The sequence below is a fragment of the Anopheles bellator genome, chromosome 2, assembly GCF_943735745.2.
Source record: "Anopheles bellator chromosome 2, idAnoBellAS_SP24_06.2, whole genome shotgun sequence".
In the NCBI taxonomy this organism is placed as follows: domain Eukaryota; kingdom Metazoa; phylum Arthropoda; class Insecta; order Diptera; family Culicidae; genus Anopheles; species Anopheles bellator.
Window position 1 is genome coordinate 16,153,276 of NC_071286.1, and position 16,696 is coordinate 16,169,971.

The window sequence follows — 16,696 nt, forward strand, 5'->3', positions numbered from 1 at the left end:
GTACGGTGGTGGGGCCAGCTCCGGCAGCACCAGTTACCAGTCATCGCTAAGTGGCTCCAATCTCCAGCGGTACGGTAGTGGGGCCAGCTCCGGCAGCACCAGTTACGAGTCATCGCTAAGTGGCTCCAATCTCCAGCGGTACGGTAGTGGGACCAGCTCCGGCAGCACCAGTTACCAGTCATCGCTAAGTGGCTCCAATCTCCAGCGGTACGGTAGTGGGGCCAGCTCCGGCAGCACCAGTTACGAGTCATCGCTAAGTGGCTCCAATCTCCAGCGGTACGGTAGTGGGGCCAGCTCCGGTAGCACCAGTTACGAGTCATCGCTAAGTGGCTCCAATCTCCAGCGATACGGTAGTGGGGCCAGCTCCGGCAGCACCAGTTACGAGTCATCGCTAAGTGGCTCCAATCTCCAGCGGTACGGTGGTGGGACCAGCTCCGGTAGCACCAGTTACGAGTCATCGCTAAGTGGCTCCAATCTCCAGCGGTACGGTGGTGGGACGGCCACCTCCGGCAGCACCGGTTACGAGTCATCGCTCGGTGGCTCCAGCCTCCAGTGGTACGGTGGTGGTGGGGTCGCTTCCGGCAGCACCGGTCACGAGTCATCGATCATCTGTCCACCGGGGAGCACGCTCCAGAACAACCAGTGCATCCAGCGAGTGTTGTACTGTGGGGCAGGCTTCAACCTCGTCGGCGATACCTGCGTCGGGCAGTCCGTCTGTCAGCCGGGTTACACGCTCCAGAATGGGATGTGCATGCCGACGTCCCTGCCGTGTCCCTCGACGACGACCTGCGGCGGGGTGGTCCAGGCACCACCGACACTCCTTTCGTGTACCTGCGAAACCGGCTACACCCAGGTCGGGGATCAGTGCGTGAAGCACGAATCGAAATCGGCGGAGCAGCGCACGCTCGAGAGTAGCCACGTGGAGCCGCTCACGTGCCCCCCGGGGTACGATCTGAACTACGAGCAGTGCATCCGGCTCACGGACATGGAATCGCGCTGCGCGCAGGGCACCCGGCGAGACGACGTATGTGTGGTGCCGGCCCACTGTCAGCAGCCGTCGGCCACACTCGATGGGTACGGTCGGTGCATCACCAACTCGACCGTTCCGGCCCGCTGCCCACCGGAAAGCCGACTCTCGGTGGGTGGCGTTTGCGCCTACCCGACCCCCGACTGCCCCGCTGGCTACCGGCCGGAGCGTGAAGGTATGTAAGGGAACGAAACTCGAGGAAACACTCTCGCGGTCCCGGTCACTCCCAGTCTCTCCTTATTTGGCTTTCTCTCTGGGGTTCTCGTTCCCGCTCACACACACTTACAGGTATTTTTTTTCTTTTGTATTATAGAGGCTTTGAGCTATAGTGGCTTAACATTCGTCTCTTTCTAACTCTAATTTTAATTCCTATACCAGTTGCCAATCAGGGTACCAGGGCGTTAAAACCCTGGCCTTTCCGAGAGACGTGAACTGGTATGGGGTTTTGAAGTACTAAGAGCCCCGACTCTGACGGAGTTGTCGACTATGGGTCGTCGTCTAGGGCTCCCAAAACACTGACAAATAGTGATTCTTCAATGCGTTTTATATTCCTTTGGGGTAAAGGCTCTCTTATGCCTCAGCGGAGAAAATTATATCGCTACTTCCCCGGCGTCAGCAGTCCTCCCAGTCGTTCGCACCACCGTAATTGGAAGATCGTAGATTCCTCCATTTGTGTGCTGCCTTGTTGCTGGTAGCTGTGTGTAGATCGTTGTTGCTTCCGTAAACACAGCAAGAAAACCGCAGCACCGGCGAGTCGAAACCAACCCGACCGACGATCTAAATTAAGGAGGTAAATCTTGATGCCTCGCACCAATGGCAAACAAAGGTACCGAAGCAACCACCGAGACATCACACACAACAGGACGACAAGAGACTCGTTGTCACACGCAAAACACATGAGTCCCAATCCATTCTATGCCGGTCCCTAAGCACGTTCCGAAAAATTCAATATTTCTTCTTCCAAACACCACATTTCACTAGTTTATCTAAAAATTGCTTCGAAAAATAACACTTACAGGTATGTGCGTGCAGCGGGACCAGCGGGAGCTAAGCTGCGATCCGGGCACTCGACTGTCCGGTGGCGTTTGCATCGTCACGCAGTCCCGCTGTCCATCGGCGTACCGGCTCGCTGGTGGCCAATGTGTCCAGGAACGTCGCACCGCGCCACGGTGCGCGACAGGATCGAAGCTGCGCGATGGGGTGTGCGTGATCGGGGACCTAGAGTGCCGTCCGGGATATCAGCAGCGAAACGGCGCGTGCGTCCAGACGGACAGGCAACCGGTCAAGTGTCCGGCCGGGGCACGCATGGTCGGCGATGTTTGCGTGGCGGACCAGGAGGTGTGCCCTCGGGGCTTCAACTTCGTGCACATGGAGTGCGTCCGGTACGTCCAGCAGCCGGCCACGTGCCCGCGGGGCTTGCGGTTCGTGACCGGCGAGTGCATCTCGGCGGACGTGTCCTGTGAGCCCGGGTTTAGGATGCGCGCAGGGGAGTGCGTGCGGGAACAGGAGGGTGAGTACGCGTGCCCGGCCGGAAGCCGGCCCCGCGATGGGCTGTGCGTTGTGTCGGAGGCCACGTGTGAGGCCGGCTTCGAGCTGCAGGATGGGGTGTGCGTGCAGCATCAACGCGAGCCGCCCCGCTGCCCGCACGGATCCCAGTTCCGGGGCGGACGGTGCGTGTACCAGGTCCAGAGCTGCCCCCCGGGATCGGTGCGCAAGGATGGGCAGTGTGCGCGCGACGACCGAACCACGCCGACGTGTCCGGGCGGGTTCCACTACACCCGCGGCTACTGCCTGGCCGAGCCGCACTGTGAGGCCGGGTACGCCTACAACCAGTCGGAGTCGATCTGCTGGAGCACCTCGAGCACGACGGTGTCCTGTCCAGCGGGCACGCACATGGAGCAGGATCGGTGCGTAACGCGCGAAATGGTGTGCGCCGATGGGTACTCGTACCACGGCGGCGGCCAGTGCGTCCTGCGCTTAACCTCATCGCCCGTTTGCCCCCCGGGAACGATGCTCCACGGTGGGCGCTGCGAGTCGCGCCTAGCTCCCCTGTGTCGCGCCGGGGGTCTGCCGGCCAACGGAGTGTGCGAGATCCAGGAGACGGCCTACCCAACCTGCCCGACCGGTTACCACTTCCAAGGCGGTCACTGTATCAGTCTGGGCCAACCAGCGGCCCCATGTCCGGTGGCGTACGGTGGATGCCAGAGTACCTGTAACGGAGGCTGCGGCAGCCCTTGTCCCATGACGCCATGTGCCACTCAGCCTGCGCAGCAACTGGCAGCGCCAGGCTGCCCGCCAGGCTTCACGATGACGGCCGGAGGTGTCTGCAACCGACGGTACTCGATTCCGCTGGAGTGTCCGGCCGGATACTCGATGGACAACGGCCAGGAGTGTGTCCGGCAGCACGCGATGGTCTGCGGAGTGGGTTCGCCCGACGGGGAGCAGTGCGTACGGCTCCAGATCCGTCCGGCCGCCTGTCGGGAGGGGTTCGTCCTCCAGGATGGGCGCTGCGTGCACATGGCCCCGTCGTGCCCCCAAGGATACCGCAGCGTGGCCGGTAGCTGCGTGACGGTAAGCGAACGACCTGCGCAATGTCCAGCGGGAAGCAGCAAGCGGAATGGATTCTGCGTCAGGCCGGTTACCTGTCCGGCTGGGTTCTATCTGACGGGCGGGGTGTGTCACCGTGAGGAGCACACTCCGGTCGAGTGTCCGCCCGGGTTCGTGTACAGCGGCGGTGAGTGCGCCAGTCAGTTCCGGTGCCCGGACGGGTTCCGGTTCGAGGCGGACCAGTGCGTGCGGACGACGCACCGCTCGGTGACGTGTGCCGCCCCGTCCCGCCACGTGCAGGATTGGTGCGTCCTGAGTGGACCCAGCTGCGACGCGGGCTACGAGTTCGTGGCTGACAACCGGTGCATCAGGACGGAGCACCGGAGTGTGATCTGCCCCCCGGACAGTCGGCTCCGGGGCTCCGTCTGCGTATCGCTTGACGTGCCGACGTGCGAACCGGGCTTCACGCTGTCCGCCGATCAGTGCACCATGCTGGAGAAGCGCCCCAGCCAGTGCCCGCCGGAGTTCGTCATCAGCGAGCGCGGACCAGTGCGATGTGTGTCCGGGCGAAAGCTCTGTCCGCACGGATTCGAGGTAAGTGGCAGCGAGTGCGTGCGGGAGAACCGCCAGCTGCTGATCTGCCCGCCGGGAAGCAATCTGCGCGGCGGCGTGTGCATCACCGGGTCTCCGCAGTGCGAACCGGACTACAAGATGGTCGGCGGCGAGTGTATCCACACGATCTACAGTGCGGTGGAGTGCCCACCCGATACGATCATCAGTGCGGGCGGCCAGTGCGTGCGGAGTGCGTCGTGCCCGTCGGGCTACCGTCTCGATGGAATGCTGTGCGTCAAGCTCCACTCCGTGCCGCTGGCCTGCCAACGGGGCACGCTAGTCAGCGGCGAGTGTGTAGCGCCCGGTCCGGACTGTCCCGAGGGCTACGAGTTCCGGCGGGGGCTCTGTGTGCGGCGGGACTCCACCGAACCGAGTTGCCCCGCGCACGCCACCCTCCGCGGGCACCAGTGCGTCGTCGGCCGACCCGAGTGTGTCGGAGATTTCCACTACTCCAACGGGCGCTGCACGAAGGTATCGAAACTGGAGGCCCGCTGCTCCGGGCCCGGGACCGAGCTGAAGGATGGCCGGTGTGTGTCGGTGGTCAAATCGACCACCGCCTACTGCTCGCAGGGCTACACCCTGCAGGGAAGTCTCTGTGTGCGCACGGTGTATGCGCAGAGAAACTGTGTGGCTGCGGCGTACGGCGCGACCAGCCCCACTCTCGATGTGCAGCGTGTCGTGCTCCCACTACCACAACCTGTCACACTGCCCACCGTCGGGTTGGTGGCAGATCTTAAAACATTCCACCCGGTCAGCTCCGCCGGAAGCAGCACCGGTGGCGCCGTGACCTCGATGGACGATGTGTTTGCGCCGTTCTTCGAAGGCAATCTGTACGACGGAGCCAGCGATGGATTCCGCTACGCAGCGAGCGGCGACAGCAGGTACGACTCGGTCCATGGAGGTTCTCATGCGGTATCGTCGAAGACGGAGACCACCTATAGCGAGCGGCGCACTACGATCGCTCCGGAGTCTGGGGTGGCAGGCGTGAAACGGTGCACTGTCGTGGGGCCGCGGGTCTGCACGACCGAGGGTGAACAGTCGAGCTGGAAGTGTGAGCAAACAACGTTCAAGGAGATCGCGTCCAGCATGTGTACCAGCGCCGAAACTACCATCTGGCTGAAGGTGGGCGAGCACGTGGCCTACAACAGTACCGTGATGTGGATGGCGCCGCGCGAAGCCAACGATGAAGACCCGGACGCGGATGCCTACGCTGAGGAGGAAGACGCGGACGCGGACGCGGACGCGGACGCGGACGCGGACGCGGATTACGAGGATGAAGGTACCGATGGCACCTAACAGTTTGCGCCACGTTGTTCTTCACGTTGTTCCCTCCGTTTCAGCACTGACGAACTGTAGCGGCTGCTCGTTCGGATCCTTCAGCTGCCACAAGGTGTGCTACACGTACGACGAGTGCGACTGCACCTACACGCTGCTCGCTGACTTCTGCAAGACCACGCACGAGTTGACGCAGTTCTGCAGTGCTCTCAAATGAGCCTCGATGCGCGCGCTCCGCTCGATCCTACTAGGTCTGCATATTAGCTCTTGCGTCTACCTACAACAACAAAAGATATAAATACCTTGATGAAAATATTGTCCAACGCTGGCCAGTACTCACACTCACATCTTACAGGTAATTAAGGGGTTTCGTGTCGATAGAGAACTCCTCGTCTTTAGAAGCGATCAGAGATCCATTTTTCAAACCTTTCCTAACAAGTGAACCGCAGTGGTGTTAAATCTTTTCCCATGCAACTGAACAAGTTTTCCCATGCAACTGGGGAATATACAATTCCATCCGATTTTCGAGAGAGGTTTTGCCCGGTCTCGGCATGTGTGGCCGTTGTTTTCAAGCGTCTGATGTCTTTTATCGTATTTCTGCGGGGGGACACGATGCGTAACGTAACAAGTTTGACGTTAACGATTAATGCCAAACTGCTGCGCTTCTGTCAAAACGTATATGTTTTGGCCGAGGCGTAAACAGTTTGGCATTAATCGTTAACTTCAAACCTGTTACGTTACGCATCGTGTGTCCCCGCAGTTTTGGTTCTTTTATTGGCCACAGATTGCTTCAAACGCATCAATTGTTGTCGATAGCGTTGCCCTTCAATAATTTCATTAGATTTCGAAAGCTCATAGTACACCACACCTTTTATATCCCACCATGTGCACAGTACAACCTTTGCGCAGCGAAAACCATTTATCAGGAACAAAATTCGACATTTTCAGTTGTGTAAAATAAGGTGTTGTTTAACACTTTAACAAAAAAAACCCTGTGCTGTGTATCGATGCGTAATGACAGTAGCTGTCAAAAACATATTTCATGAAAAAATAGTAAAGTTTAATGAGTCATGTCGTCTGTTGTAAAATCGCAAGAATTAATTTGCACACCTAATACAAAAGTGGAAGCAGAATACGATATCAATCGCTCTCAATAAAGGCCGTCGGCGACGTGCGAAAATGTTGGTTGGTTATCATCGGATTTCCATCGGCCATCGGATTTCCACAGGTGTCCACCAACCACTGGGTAACATTTCCCTAGATTGTTTTTATTAAATTTATACTTTCTGACAGTTTAACAACGAGCTAGCCACGAGACATTTCTAGACCGCTTTCACTTTGAACTACCTTGCGCGTGGTTGAACACAAATGGGTTGATGGGTGGTCGCTAACTGCACCGACAGTCGCAGGAAGTTACGGGATACGGGATGACAAACTTAAATAGAATTTCAGTAACGGTCAGTTGTAGTAAAACAGGTGCGGTGACCAGACAGTGCCCCTCCTTGAACACGGCACGGGTATCCGCTTTTGCTTGGTCCTGTGCTGCGGTCTGATGAAGGCATTCTTCTATGGCTGGAAGGGATCTTGATCTGGAGGCACGGCACCGAGGTTGATATTTCCGCGTCTTTGCGAGCCTTCGCGACCCAGGCTTGGTGGCGACGCTTAGTTATGTGAATTCATTTTAAGCTCCTCCAGTTCTTCCTCCGAGTTGACGGAGTCTTCCTCATCGTCCGAGCCGTGCAGCGAAGGTGCTGGTGTGGTGTGTCCTGCAAAAACAGAGTCCCAAAAATGAGTCCCTAGATAGCGGACCAGGGTTCACCGAACCTACTGGATGAGCTAGGGCTGGGGGGAGCGCTGACAGGTCTCGGATAGGAGAACTCCGACGCCCGTTTCATGTACTCCGTTGACTCGTCCACATAATCCGGATACACGCTCTGCAGGGCTTTCACCCGTGCCTGCCGGTAATACTGTAACGAGATAGTAACCACGGGAGCGGTCAGAGCAATCAGTAGGTCATAGCATCACGCCCATCACGCGCTTACGATTCCAAGGTTTCTCCAGTCCAGCAGATCGCTTAACCGCTCGGTACGGTTCCGCTGGATGATGCGCTGGCGGCGGTTGAGCTTCGAGAACTCGAACATAAACTTGGACAGCTGCTGGACGCTTTCCTCCAGTCCGACGTGACGCCGGTCGACGATGTAGATGCCGTAGGTCTTCGGATCCGCCACGTGCTCCTGCATGAAGCATCCGAACCCGGACAGGTTGGTGGTGATGCTCGGGATGCCCATCACGGTGCACTCGGCTGGCGTGTAGCCCCACGGCTCGTAGTACGACGGGAACACGCCCAGGTGGCAGCCCCGCACGAACTCCTCGTACTCGAGCCCGAACAGCGGGTTGGTCGAGTTGAGGAACTCCGGGTGGAACACGACCTTCACGCGATCGTACTGCGTGTTGAAGAGGTGGCACCGACGGATCGAGTCCAGCACCGGATCGTTCCAGTCGTCCACGACGTTGTGCGTGGTGACGGGCGGGTTCCCATCCCGCTGGAGCGCGTACAGGCAGCGCTTGATCTTAACGATGTCCTCCTTGGTTAGAATCTCTGCCCCCTCCGGAAGGCGCCCCTGCAGGCACGTCTCGTACATTCGCTTGCCAATCTCCTGCTGGATGTTGTTGATCGTGTCCCGCAGCTGCTTCGTGACGGCGTGCCCCCTGAGGGACTCCACGTTGAAGTTGTTGGTGCGCGCGGGGAAGATCAAGAACGCCACCACCGTCACGTCCGAGTTCTGCGTCTTCAGCAAGTGGTTCAACCGAGCCAGCGCCTCGATGAAGATGTCCGCACCCTTGTTCGAGAACTCGTACCGCCCGGCGATGAACATGTAGAGCGTTTTCTCGATGTTGAAGTTAAAGTGCCCGTAGAAGTGGCCCCGCGTGAACTCGTGGATCTTTTCCTTCGCCATCGCGTGCATGTTCTGGAACTCGTGGATTGCGGCAAACTTTTTCACGTTCAGCCCGTTCGGTGTGATGATGTCGGGCTTACGCTTTAGCAAATGCTCCGCCTCGTAGCCGGTGATCTCGGACACGGTCGTGAAGACGTGCGCCAGATGCGTGGCCGCTCGCTCCAAGCAGTACCGGTGATAGATTTGCCGCTTGCCGGCCTCCTCATCGACCGGAAACTTGGCCAGATTGTTGTAGAAATCGGTGTTCCCAGCGCACAGGTACCGCCCGAGCAGGGTGGCGTGTGTCGTGAACACGGTGGCCACATCGACTTGGCGCGTGCGGAGCGCAATCAATCCAACACCGGCCTGCCACTCGTGGAAGTGGGCCACGACCCGCGGTGGTCCGTATTCGTTCTCCTTCGAGTACACTTCGGCGCAGCGTTTAAACTGAAATATGGACACAAGTGGGGCATCAAATCGGAACTCGGACTTGGATCAACCAGGGCACAACTCCTTACCTCATCGATGAAGGTAGCAATGGTGTAGCCTAGGATAATTGCATCGTTACACTCAACGTCCAGATGCGGAATGCCAACGTTCGACGAGTCCCACAGCTCCTGCTTGTACCCGTCCATCTTCCAGGCGGCCGACCCGATGTCGAACAGGATGATCTGCGGGTTGCCGTCGACGAGCCAGCGACCGCAGTGCACCTTGAAGCCCTGGTTCCGCATCGCCGTCACGGCCCGGTAGAATGGGCCATTGCTCGGAAACTCGCACGCCTCGACCTCGGTCCGGGCCGACGCTTCCTTGTACGGGCCAATCAGACAGTACTGGTCGCCCAGCTCCTCGGTCGACACGAACGCCTTCGACCGGATCACGGTGTAGATTCCGCCAACTGTCAAATGGGAAGAACTCGCATGAGACTCCTTCGGTGGGACCAGATTACGTGACGACTTACCTTTGTTGGCCACCTCCCAGGCGATCTCGAACGTGAACCGATTCTCGGTGTTTGCCGAGTGGCCCCGGTCCAGGAACTGCAGCAGGTCCGAGCTGGACTCGACACGCGAGTAACGGCGGCTCATGGTGGCGGTGGTGCTGGCGGCGGCGGCGGCGGCTGCTGCAAACAAACAAACCGAAAACGGCGCATCAGCATCGATGTTTGGGACACGACACGATCGTATGTAAATAGTCGCGGAGTGGCTCGATCGTGCGATGGGCCGCGAACTGCGCTAATTATAGCATTCGCGTAGGAGACATTCGCGCGTCCTCCCATTTCGCACATGACAGTCGCGTCGCGTCTCCTCGCAATGGCCAGCTCTCTCTCTCTCTCTCTCTCTCTCTCTCTCTCTCTCACTGTCTCTGCCCTCGTGCATGGCCGGCCTAATGGCCAGTGCGTATGTTTGAAGGTTCAACAAGACGTCCCTGCGTGTGTGGCGTGTGTCCCAAAGGGGGTTCAAGGTTATCAAACGACCTTGACTTTGACGCCGCAACCCCACGACAATGTCACGCTGGAAGTCGCGGAAGTCGTGACAAAAGCGATGTGGTGTCTAGCATAAAATAGTGCTGGCGCCGCGCGTAGCCACTCGTCGTCGATCGGCGCTCTGCCTGAACTGTAAACAGGTCTCATATCAACCGGATCGATCGCAGGACTAGCAGCCAGAGCAGTCGTCCCAGGCTATTCGAATCGCCGAAAAAAGGTCCCAGAAGACCGTGGAGAGTCCGGGTGCCGGTCGGTCGTCGGTTATGCAACGGAAAAGGAGTCTCCCGTGGAGGGCCTCTCAAGGGCCGGTGCCCAACGTGGAATGCCACTCCAGAAAACCAGTTTTTCCACTTCCTATTCCCCGATCCACTAGGGCTAGAGGCCGCCGGGGGGCGCTGTCTTCTCCGGGTGAAGCTCATTCATGATCGGGGCCCGACTCCGGCCTCCGTTGCTTCACAATCGTTGGCCACACCGATAAGCGTCTTATCGACGTCGTTGACCTCGGGGAAAGGTGACGGCGCACACTGCGCTCCCCGTTCTGACACCGCACGCGGTCCGGGTTCCGGAACAGTCCGCCGGGCCGGATCCCGACAGTTTGTGGTTCAATGTTGCACCAGCGCAGCGCCTTAAAGAGAATCGAGATCAGTCCGGGTGGGCGGATGGTCGCAAGGAGATAGAGCCACGAGAGACACACACGCCCCGTGAGAGCGAGCACCGTCCCGTAGGACGACCGAAGAACGGGTCGACGCCACCACGGCCGCGCTCTCTTTAAATGTCAAATAAAGGTCAATCGGTAGCGCGACGAGCGATGGCAGCAGTCCCCGGCGCGGTCCCCGAAAAACGGCCAACGCCGTCGCGAGGCCACTCCCGGCGAGCCTGTCTTCCGCTCTGGCCGAATCCAGCGGCCTGGAATGTTGCCCACGGGGCACGGGGCAAACCGACGAAGCCGGCCACTCTACTGGTCCGCACTGGTCACTGGAGACGGCTTTCGGTTCGGATCGGGTTCCGATTACTCCCCGGCGGCGGGAGGTATCCGGTTACTTACGGGTCACTTTAAGGGGGCGCGGAACTAACACTCTTCACACTCGGACGGATGACGCGGACCAGAAAACGCGTTGGCACAGACTTTTCATTCGACTCCCGAGCAGCGGCCGGCACAATCCGCGGACGTCCGAATGCGGCAACAGCTCGAGAGTAAACTGTTCCGACGACGAATCCGCCGGGTTTGGGACCACTCTCTCCTAGCGCGCGCGCGCGCGAGAGAGAGAGAGAGAACGAGAGAGTGAAAGTCAAGGCGCGCACTATGGGGAAACGGCGGTCATAAAGCAACTTAAAAATTTGAGGATTGAGGAAAAATTGAGGATACGAATTTTTTTTTCATTATTATTTATATTTTATTTTACGTGTCCGTCAGACTTATTTTGAGAAAACACTTCCAGGTGCATAAGGAAGCGCCTGGTATATGTAGTCTGTCGAATGGCCAACATCTTGCCTTCATGAAATTGAAGCCTTTTATATTATTTAGGTAAATGTACCCTTTTCAGGTAATAAGTATTTAAGTCTTTCAGAATATACATTTGTATAAAATTCTACTTTGTGCAAATTTTATGCCTTTTCCTAGTAGGGATGGATAACTGAATATGCGTTTCTTTAGAGGGCATATGCATTTAAAGGTAGTTGGCATAATGAAAGAATATTTTCAGCGTGCAAGTACTGTTCTTAATGTAGATAAAGATTTCATAGAAAGATTTAGTAATATCTTAATAACCATAATATACTAAAAACTTTTAATACTCTTTAATTGGTTTAAAGTACCTGCTTCGGTACATAAAGTATTTGCTCATGCGAACAAATGCAGATATAGACTAATAAGTATTCTATCAAACGTTTAAATAATAGTTCATGGGTTGGATACTTCGGTTGATAATAATGAGTTGTTTCGAAATTCCCACAAACGCAATGCGTAATCTTCCTCGATCATTTTGTATCCATTTTTAAACTCATAAGACATTGGATTTTTATCAGAAATTCGATATTTGCAGACGATTATGGCGTTTAAATACCTTAAAATATCCGAAAAAGGTTATTTGTTATACTTGATGTATGTCCGACTGTCGAATACAAATTCCCCACAGTGTCTCGGTGCGGTCAGAAAGAGATTTCCCGAGTGAGCGCGAGATATTGCCACTTGGCCACCGTAACCCGTGCGAGGCGAGCCGAAGGTCGCTCTTGCAAATAACAACAAACCGGTACGGTTTTGGGTAGAGAGTTGCCCGAGAATGCCGATGAGCAGGTCCAGTCTAATCAGCGAGCCCCTCGTTGCCGCTGTCCCGATAACAGCACTTATCTAACTCGAGGCGATAAGCGAACGTAAAATTCAAATTTGAGTTCCGTAAGTTGAATTAAGCAACTGCGTGGCTAGAGAGAGAGAGGGAGAGAGAGCAGAAGAGAGTTCGCGATTGAAGGAAATATTTCGCCCCACAAGGGAAATATTTCATCCACCGGCCGTTGGGGATTTCAAAGGGAGTTCAAACGGCGGTTTTACTGCTGGTCCGTTAGCGTGACAGTAGATTCTGCTTTTGTTCTCTGTAGTTTGCTAGCATGGCAGAAGAAAAGTAAAGATATCTCAATGTTACCACAACTTACGGTTTCTTCTACAGGGAGGATAAAACAAACAACCGTACGGAGGATTCGTATGGGGATGGACATGCCAGGGACTCTGGTAACTCTCCACCAAAAAACGTATCGAATGCGTTTTCGATTGTGAAACACCGAACTGACGACTGATTAGCGTGGACTAGACAGTTCGTAACAATATATTTTTTGTATGTAATGCATAAATGTACAACCAAGTGATAGCGAAGCGGTAAGGAACCGATATTAACACGTTACTTATTAACACGTTATTAACTGGTACTAACATATGGCGGATGACGAACAGGCTGAAGTTAAACAAAAAAACTGCGTAATAATTTATTGAATGACCTAAAGTAAGTACAATATTCCCAATATATCTTCCCCCGTGGACTACTCCTTCGTCTCGCGGATCACCGGAACGGGCAGATGTCCCACGTCGGGGCGCACCGCACGCCCCGCCCGGGCCTGGCGCTGCAACCGGTAGTAGCATATTTCCAAGAACCACGGGATGACGCAGAGCGCCATCATGAGCGTGAGGCAGTGGAACGAAATCGTGTAGCTGCCGGTGACGTCACGGATGTACCCAATGATCGGCCCGATGGCGAACGTAATGTTGCCCTGCAGGAACATAAACAGCCCGTAGCCGGACGGAAACCTAGCGGAGACATCCGTCAACGAAACGAGAAATAGTCCCGCTTCCTCGAGCCAGGCGCATTACTTACCGCTCCTGGGGCAGATACTCGGAGAAGACGAGCGGCAACGGCACGTGAATCCACGTGCGCAGGAAGCCCATTATGGCCGTCACGATGGCCATCCCGTAGAAGTCGAACACACACAGGAACCCTGCCAGGGAGCGAACGTGTCGGGCACGGAATTGAAATGGGGCACACAAAAGTTAGAAAGACAAATGGTAATCGCGCACCGGGAATCGCTGGGTGCGGCCCGTGGATTCAAACACCAGCTGGACGGCCATTGTTTTTCATCCCCAGGACCGGCCAGGATGTTCGAAGTAATTACCGAAACGTGCCACGATCGTGAAGAGCGCCCCGGCCAAGTAGACGTAGCGGGCCTTAATGTTGAGAAATGTGCTCGAAATGGCCAGGAAGATGCGCGATATTAGATCCGCTCCGGCCCCGATGGCGATGATTAGCGAAACGTCCGGCTGATCGGAAGAGAGAGAGAGAGAGCGGTGAAAAAAAGCGGCCTGCAATTGCGTTCGGCAGGCCGAAGATGCCATTAGTATTCACGACCATGCGTCACCGACCGGCTGGACCGGCTGGTGGCATTGGGATCCAATTTAAATTGCATTTCCGGGGCCACCGGGAACCGTACCTTGCTGAACGCCATCATGAAGAGGTACATCGGCTGCAGGGTGAAGAACGCGAGGTCGGAGTAGAGAGCGAACGAGATGCCGAGGACGATGTTGACGTAAATTGGATCCTTGAGCAGCGTCAGGTCAAGGAAGTCGACCAGAATCTGCCACTTGGTGGCCGGCTGGCTGTCCCGCTCGGTGCTGTCGCTCACGACGACCGGCCCGGACCAGTTGCCGAGCCCCGGTATCGATGACGCCCGGCGGGACCCCCGCAGCTTCTGGCCCCGCATCCGGTGCTCCTCCGGGTGCTCCTTACACTCCGTGATGGCCAGCTCTTGATCGGCAGCGACCGGCACCGGAACGCGCCGCATATGCCAGTCGACCGGGTGCATCACGAGCATCGCCAGCAGGGTGTGGCTGTTGACGGCCGCCAGCACCGCCAGGCAGCCCCGGAACCCGTACGCCGCCATCGTGCGCTGGATGAAGATCGGATAGAACATCGTCCCGAGCCCGATCAGCGTCTGGGCGATGCTCATCATGACCACGCGCTTTTCCACGAAATACGCGTTGAACGTCGTGTACGAAACCGGGATCATCAACCCGAAGCCGGCACCTGCGGCCGGAACCGGGACGAAAGACGAGAGGGCCAGCGGTCAGGCTAATTTACCGCCACGCTTGCCGTGTGCTATGTACCTTGAAAGATGGCGAACGAGACGAGCAGCTCGTTGGTGGAGCGCACGAAGACGGTCAGCAGGCTGCCGACGATGTAGGAGGCGGCCCCCAGCAGGCCGACCGTGCGGCAGGACGTCTTCTTCATCAGCGTGTTCGTGAAGAGTCCGGCAAAACTGAGCGCACTGAAGAAGCAGCTCGTGATGAGCGCAATGGCGCCGGTCTCCTCGCCCAGGTCGGTCAGGAAGTCGCCGAACATTAGCCCGAACGAGGGCAGCGATCCGAGTGTCACCACGAACATCATCGCCATCCCGGTGCCAACCAGTAGGCCCCAGCCTCCCTCGGGAGGTACTCGACGGTACTGGACGCCTTTGCCGTTGGACGCCACCATCCTGTTCCGGTCACGCTCACTGCACAGTAGTAGCTCACACAGCACCGAGTTGTCGGACACAGACTCCGGGTCCGGGTGTTTATCGCGGGCCCTTTTTATCAACTCCCCGAGCCGATTCGTCAAATCCGGCGGGAAGGCCAAGCCGTGGAGTGACGACTGCTGCCGGAAGGTGCGGTTTGCTCAAGGTTTTGGCCGCCATTTCGCCATCTAGCCCTATCGCAGAACAAACAGGGTTCGTCGCCACGGGCCCCCAACACACGGATTAGGTGTTCGTCGCCGACGACCTTCCACTTTCTAATGTCCACTGGTCGGGTGGAAAAGGGTTGCTAGGATTGTGGGGTGTTTGCCCACCCAGCCACGCGATGCTGGGCGGTGATAAGACACCCCGTGCTACCCGTGTTCGAGAAAGTAATCGGATGCAACGATAAGCTATTTGGAGGATCTTTATTCAACGAGGTGGCCGGTGCGTTCAGATGACGAAGAAATCGTAGTCCAATACTATCGGAATAATCCGGGATCCGGTGGCTCCGGTCTTCCGCAGCCAGGGCCGTGCCAGTGGAATCCGGCGCCATCTCCTGGTGGTGGTAGTTGACTGCCCAGCCAAGGTTCTGTAGCCATTGACCGTACGCCTTCTACGGGTCGCACTTGTTCCAAGGAGTAGCCGGCGCCGGCGAAGACGACGTCGGCTGGTTGGCATCGTCGGCGATGTAGTCCTCTTGCGCAAGATGCGCAAGTCGTTCGTCTCGTCTACACGGCTTATGAATCGGAACCTCTTCGTCCCAGTCGTAGTTCGTTTGCGGAATCCCTTTCTCGAGGTACGCCATAAGGAAACGACCGACCGCGGGGTCGATATGGCAGGCTCGTTCCAAAAACCGTTAATAGGCAACAACCCAGGATGCCCGAAACTGGTGCCGGGCTTAAGGCTGTTCAGGATTGGGGAATCAGCGAACTTAAAAGCCTGTGGAACGATCGCTAGTGGGTTCCGCGTACCGCCCGCGTTTAGGGGACCGAAATTTGTCGGATTGTACATCACGGGTATAGGAACGGCTGGGGTACGACCGTACAATATGGGCGTTACGGGCATAGTGGTGTTGTTGGGGTTTAAATCGTACGGACTGTACGAGGCAGTTTCCTCCGGTGACACTGTAAATGGAAAAGAAACCGGAACAAGAAGCTTTTCCTTTCATCGATCGTTACCTCGGCCATCTCACTAGGGTTTGTCCAGTATGGAGTGACTGCCAGGGTGCTGTTGAAAGGATCTTCCGGATACAGGGGATTCATGCTATAGTTGCTCCCGGAAAGCTCGGTGGATCCATCCGGGCCATAGAGCCCCGGTTCCGTCGTGCTGCCCGAGGTCGACGCTGGCAAGGAGTAGTCCGTTGAGCTGTCGGTCGACGCGGTGCTGCTGCTTGAATCTGCATCGGAGGACGATACGTCCTCCGTTGATGGGGTTGTTGACCAATCATTGGTCTGTGACTGTAACAGATTTATTGGGTCGATTAGAATGTTCCATACTCTCTGGTGAGGTACGGACCGTTACGGCTGCTAGCAGACAGCCAAGTACAAGGCCACAGAAATACATGCACTCAATGGAACACTTCATCGTGAACTGCGCATCGTGAAGGTGTTGCTCGATGTTACTAGGCCGCCGATTTCAACTGCCCAATCATTATGGTATTATAATGCGATTAATGGAAATGATCTGAATAATTTGGGAAGGTCGCCATAGAGAGTTTTGTAACTTATGGCTCCCTACATTATATGGCAGTAGTTGTATGAAAAATCTGTGCGAGATAATTGTTTAAATTAT

The 16,696-nt window shown here is 56.4% G+C and overlaps 4 protein-coding genes across 5 annotated transcripts in view; 1 reads left to right on the forward strand and 3 right to left on the reverse strand.

Moving 5' to 3' along the window:
* The window catches only part of LOC131207082 (uncharacterized), a 1,124-nt gene extending 942 nt beyond the window's left edge, over positions 1-182 (reverse strand). The window contains exon 1 of the mRNA XM_058199691.1: positions 117-182. Coding sequence (XP_058055674.1) covers positions 117-182 — 66 coding nt within the window. The remainder of the gene's footprint in view (positions 1-116) is intronic.
* Positions 183-556: 374 nt separating this feature from the next.
* Positions 557-5,678, forward strand: LOC131207083 (neurogenic locus notch homolog protein 3-like; the record flags this gene model as incomplete). The annotated part of the gene is made up of 3 exons (XM_058199692.1): positions 557-1,202; positions 2,046-5,432; positions 5,536-5,678. Coding segments are annotated over 3 exons (4,176 nt in total), but the record flags the coding sequence as incomplete, so codon positions are not given.
* Positions 5,679-6,714: 1,036 nt separating this feature from the next.
* LOC131209947 (glycogen [starch] synthase) lies at positions 6,715-11,058 on the reverse strand. 2 transcript variants are annotated; one of them, XM_058203122.1, is made up of 6 exons: positions 10,923-11,058; positions 9,356-9,514; positions 8,916-9,292; positions 7,504-8,844; positions 7,290-7,428; positions 6,715-7,227 (listed from the first exon to the last, which is right to left on the reverse strand). In XM_058203122.1, the coding sequence occupies exons 2-6, from the start codon at positions 9,477-9,479 to the stop codon at positions 7,124-7,126; spliced, it is 2,085 nt and encodes a 694-aa protein (XP_058059105.1). In that variant the 5' UTR covers positions 9,480-9,514; positions 10,923-11,058; the 3' UTR covers positions 6,715-7,123. The 2 variants fall into 2 exon arrangements, with proteins under 2 accessions (XP_058059105.1, XP_058059104.1); XM_058203121.1 differs by having other exon boundaries at positions 9,356-9,511; positions 10,923-11,052.
* Positions 11,059-12,826: 1,768 nt separating this feature from the next.
* Positions 12,827-14,943, reverse strand: LOC131209230 (monocarboxylate transporter 7). The gene is made up of 5 exons (XM_058202243.1): positions 14,520-14,943; positions 13,847-14,439; positions 13,532-13,676; positions 13,237-13,357; positions 12,827-13,169 (listed from the first exon to the last, which is right to left on the reverse strand). Exons 1-5 carry the CDS (start codon positions 14,884-14,886, stop codon positions 12,905-12,907), a joined length of 1,491 nt encoding a protein of 496 aa, XP_058058226.1. The 5' UTR covers positions 14,887-14,943; the 3' UTR covers positions 12,827-12,904.
* Positions 14,944-16,696: the final 1,753 nt, after the last annotated feature.

What these genes read in the sequence shown, in the direction of transcription:
- LOC131209947 (XM_058203122.1), bottom strand. Translation starts at nt 9,479, where the DNA reads ATGAGCCGCCGTTACTCGCGTGTCGAGTCCAGCTCGGACCTGCTGCAG. An exon ending in ACTGGAGAAACCTTGGAATC is followed by an intron (nt 7,429 to 7,503) that starts GTAAGCGCGTGA and finishes ATCTCGTTACAG; the next exon opens with TATTACCGGCAGGCACGGGT. An exon ending in CCCCAGCCCTAGCTCATCCA is followed by an intron (nt 7,228 to 7,289) that starts GTAGGTTCGGTG and finishes CTGTTTTTGCAG; the next exon opens with GACACACCACACCAGCACCT.
- LOC131209230 (XM_058202243.1), bottom strand. Translation starts at nt 14,886, where the DNA reads ATGGTGGCGTCCAACGGCAAAGGCGTCCAGTACCGTCGAGTACCTCCC. An exon ending in CTCGTTCGCCATCTTTCAAG is followed by an intron (nt 14,440 to 14,519) that starts GTACATAGCACA and finishes TTCCGGCCGCAG; the next exon opens with GTGCCGGCTTCGGGTTGATG. An exon ending in GAGTATCTGCCCCAGGAGCG is followed by an intron (nt 13,170 to 13,236) that starts GTAAGTAATGCG and finishes TGTCTCCGCTAG; the next exon opens with GTTTCCGTCCGGCTACGGGC.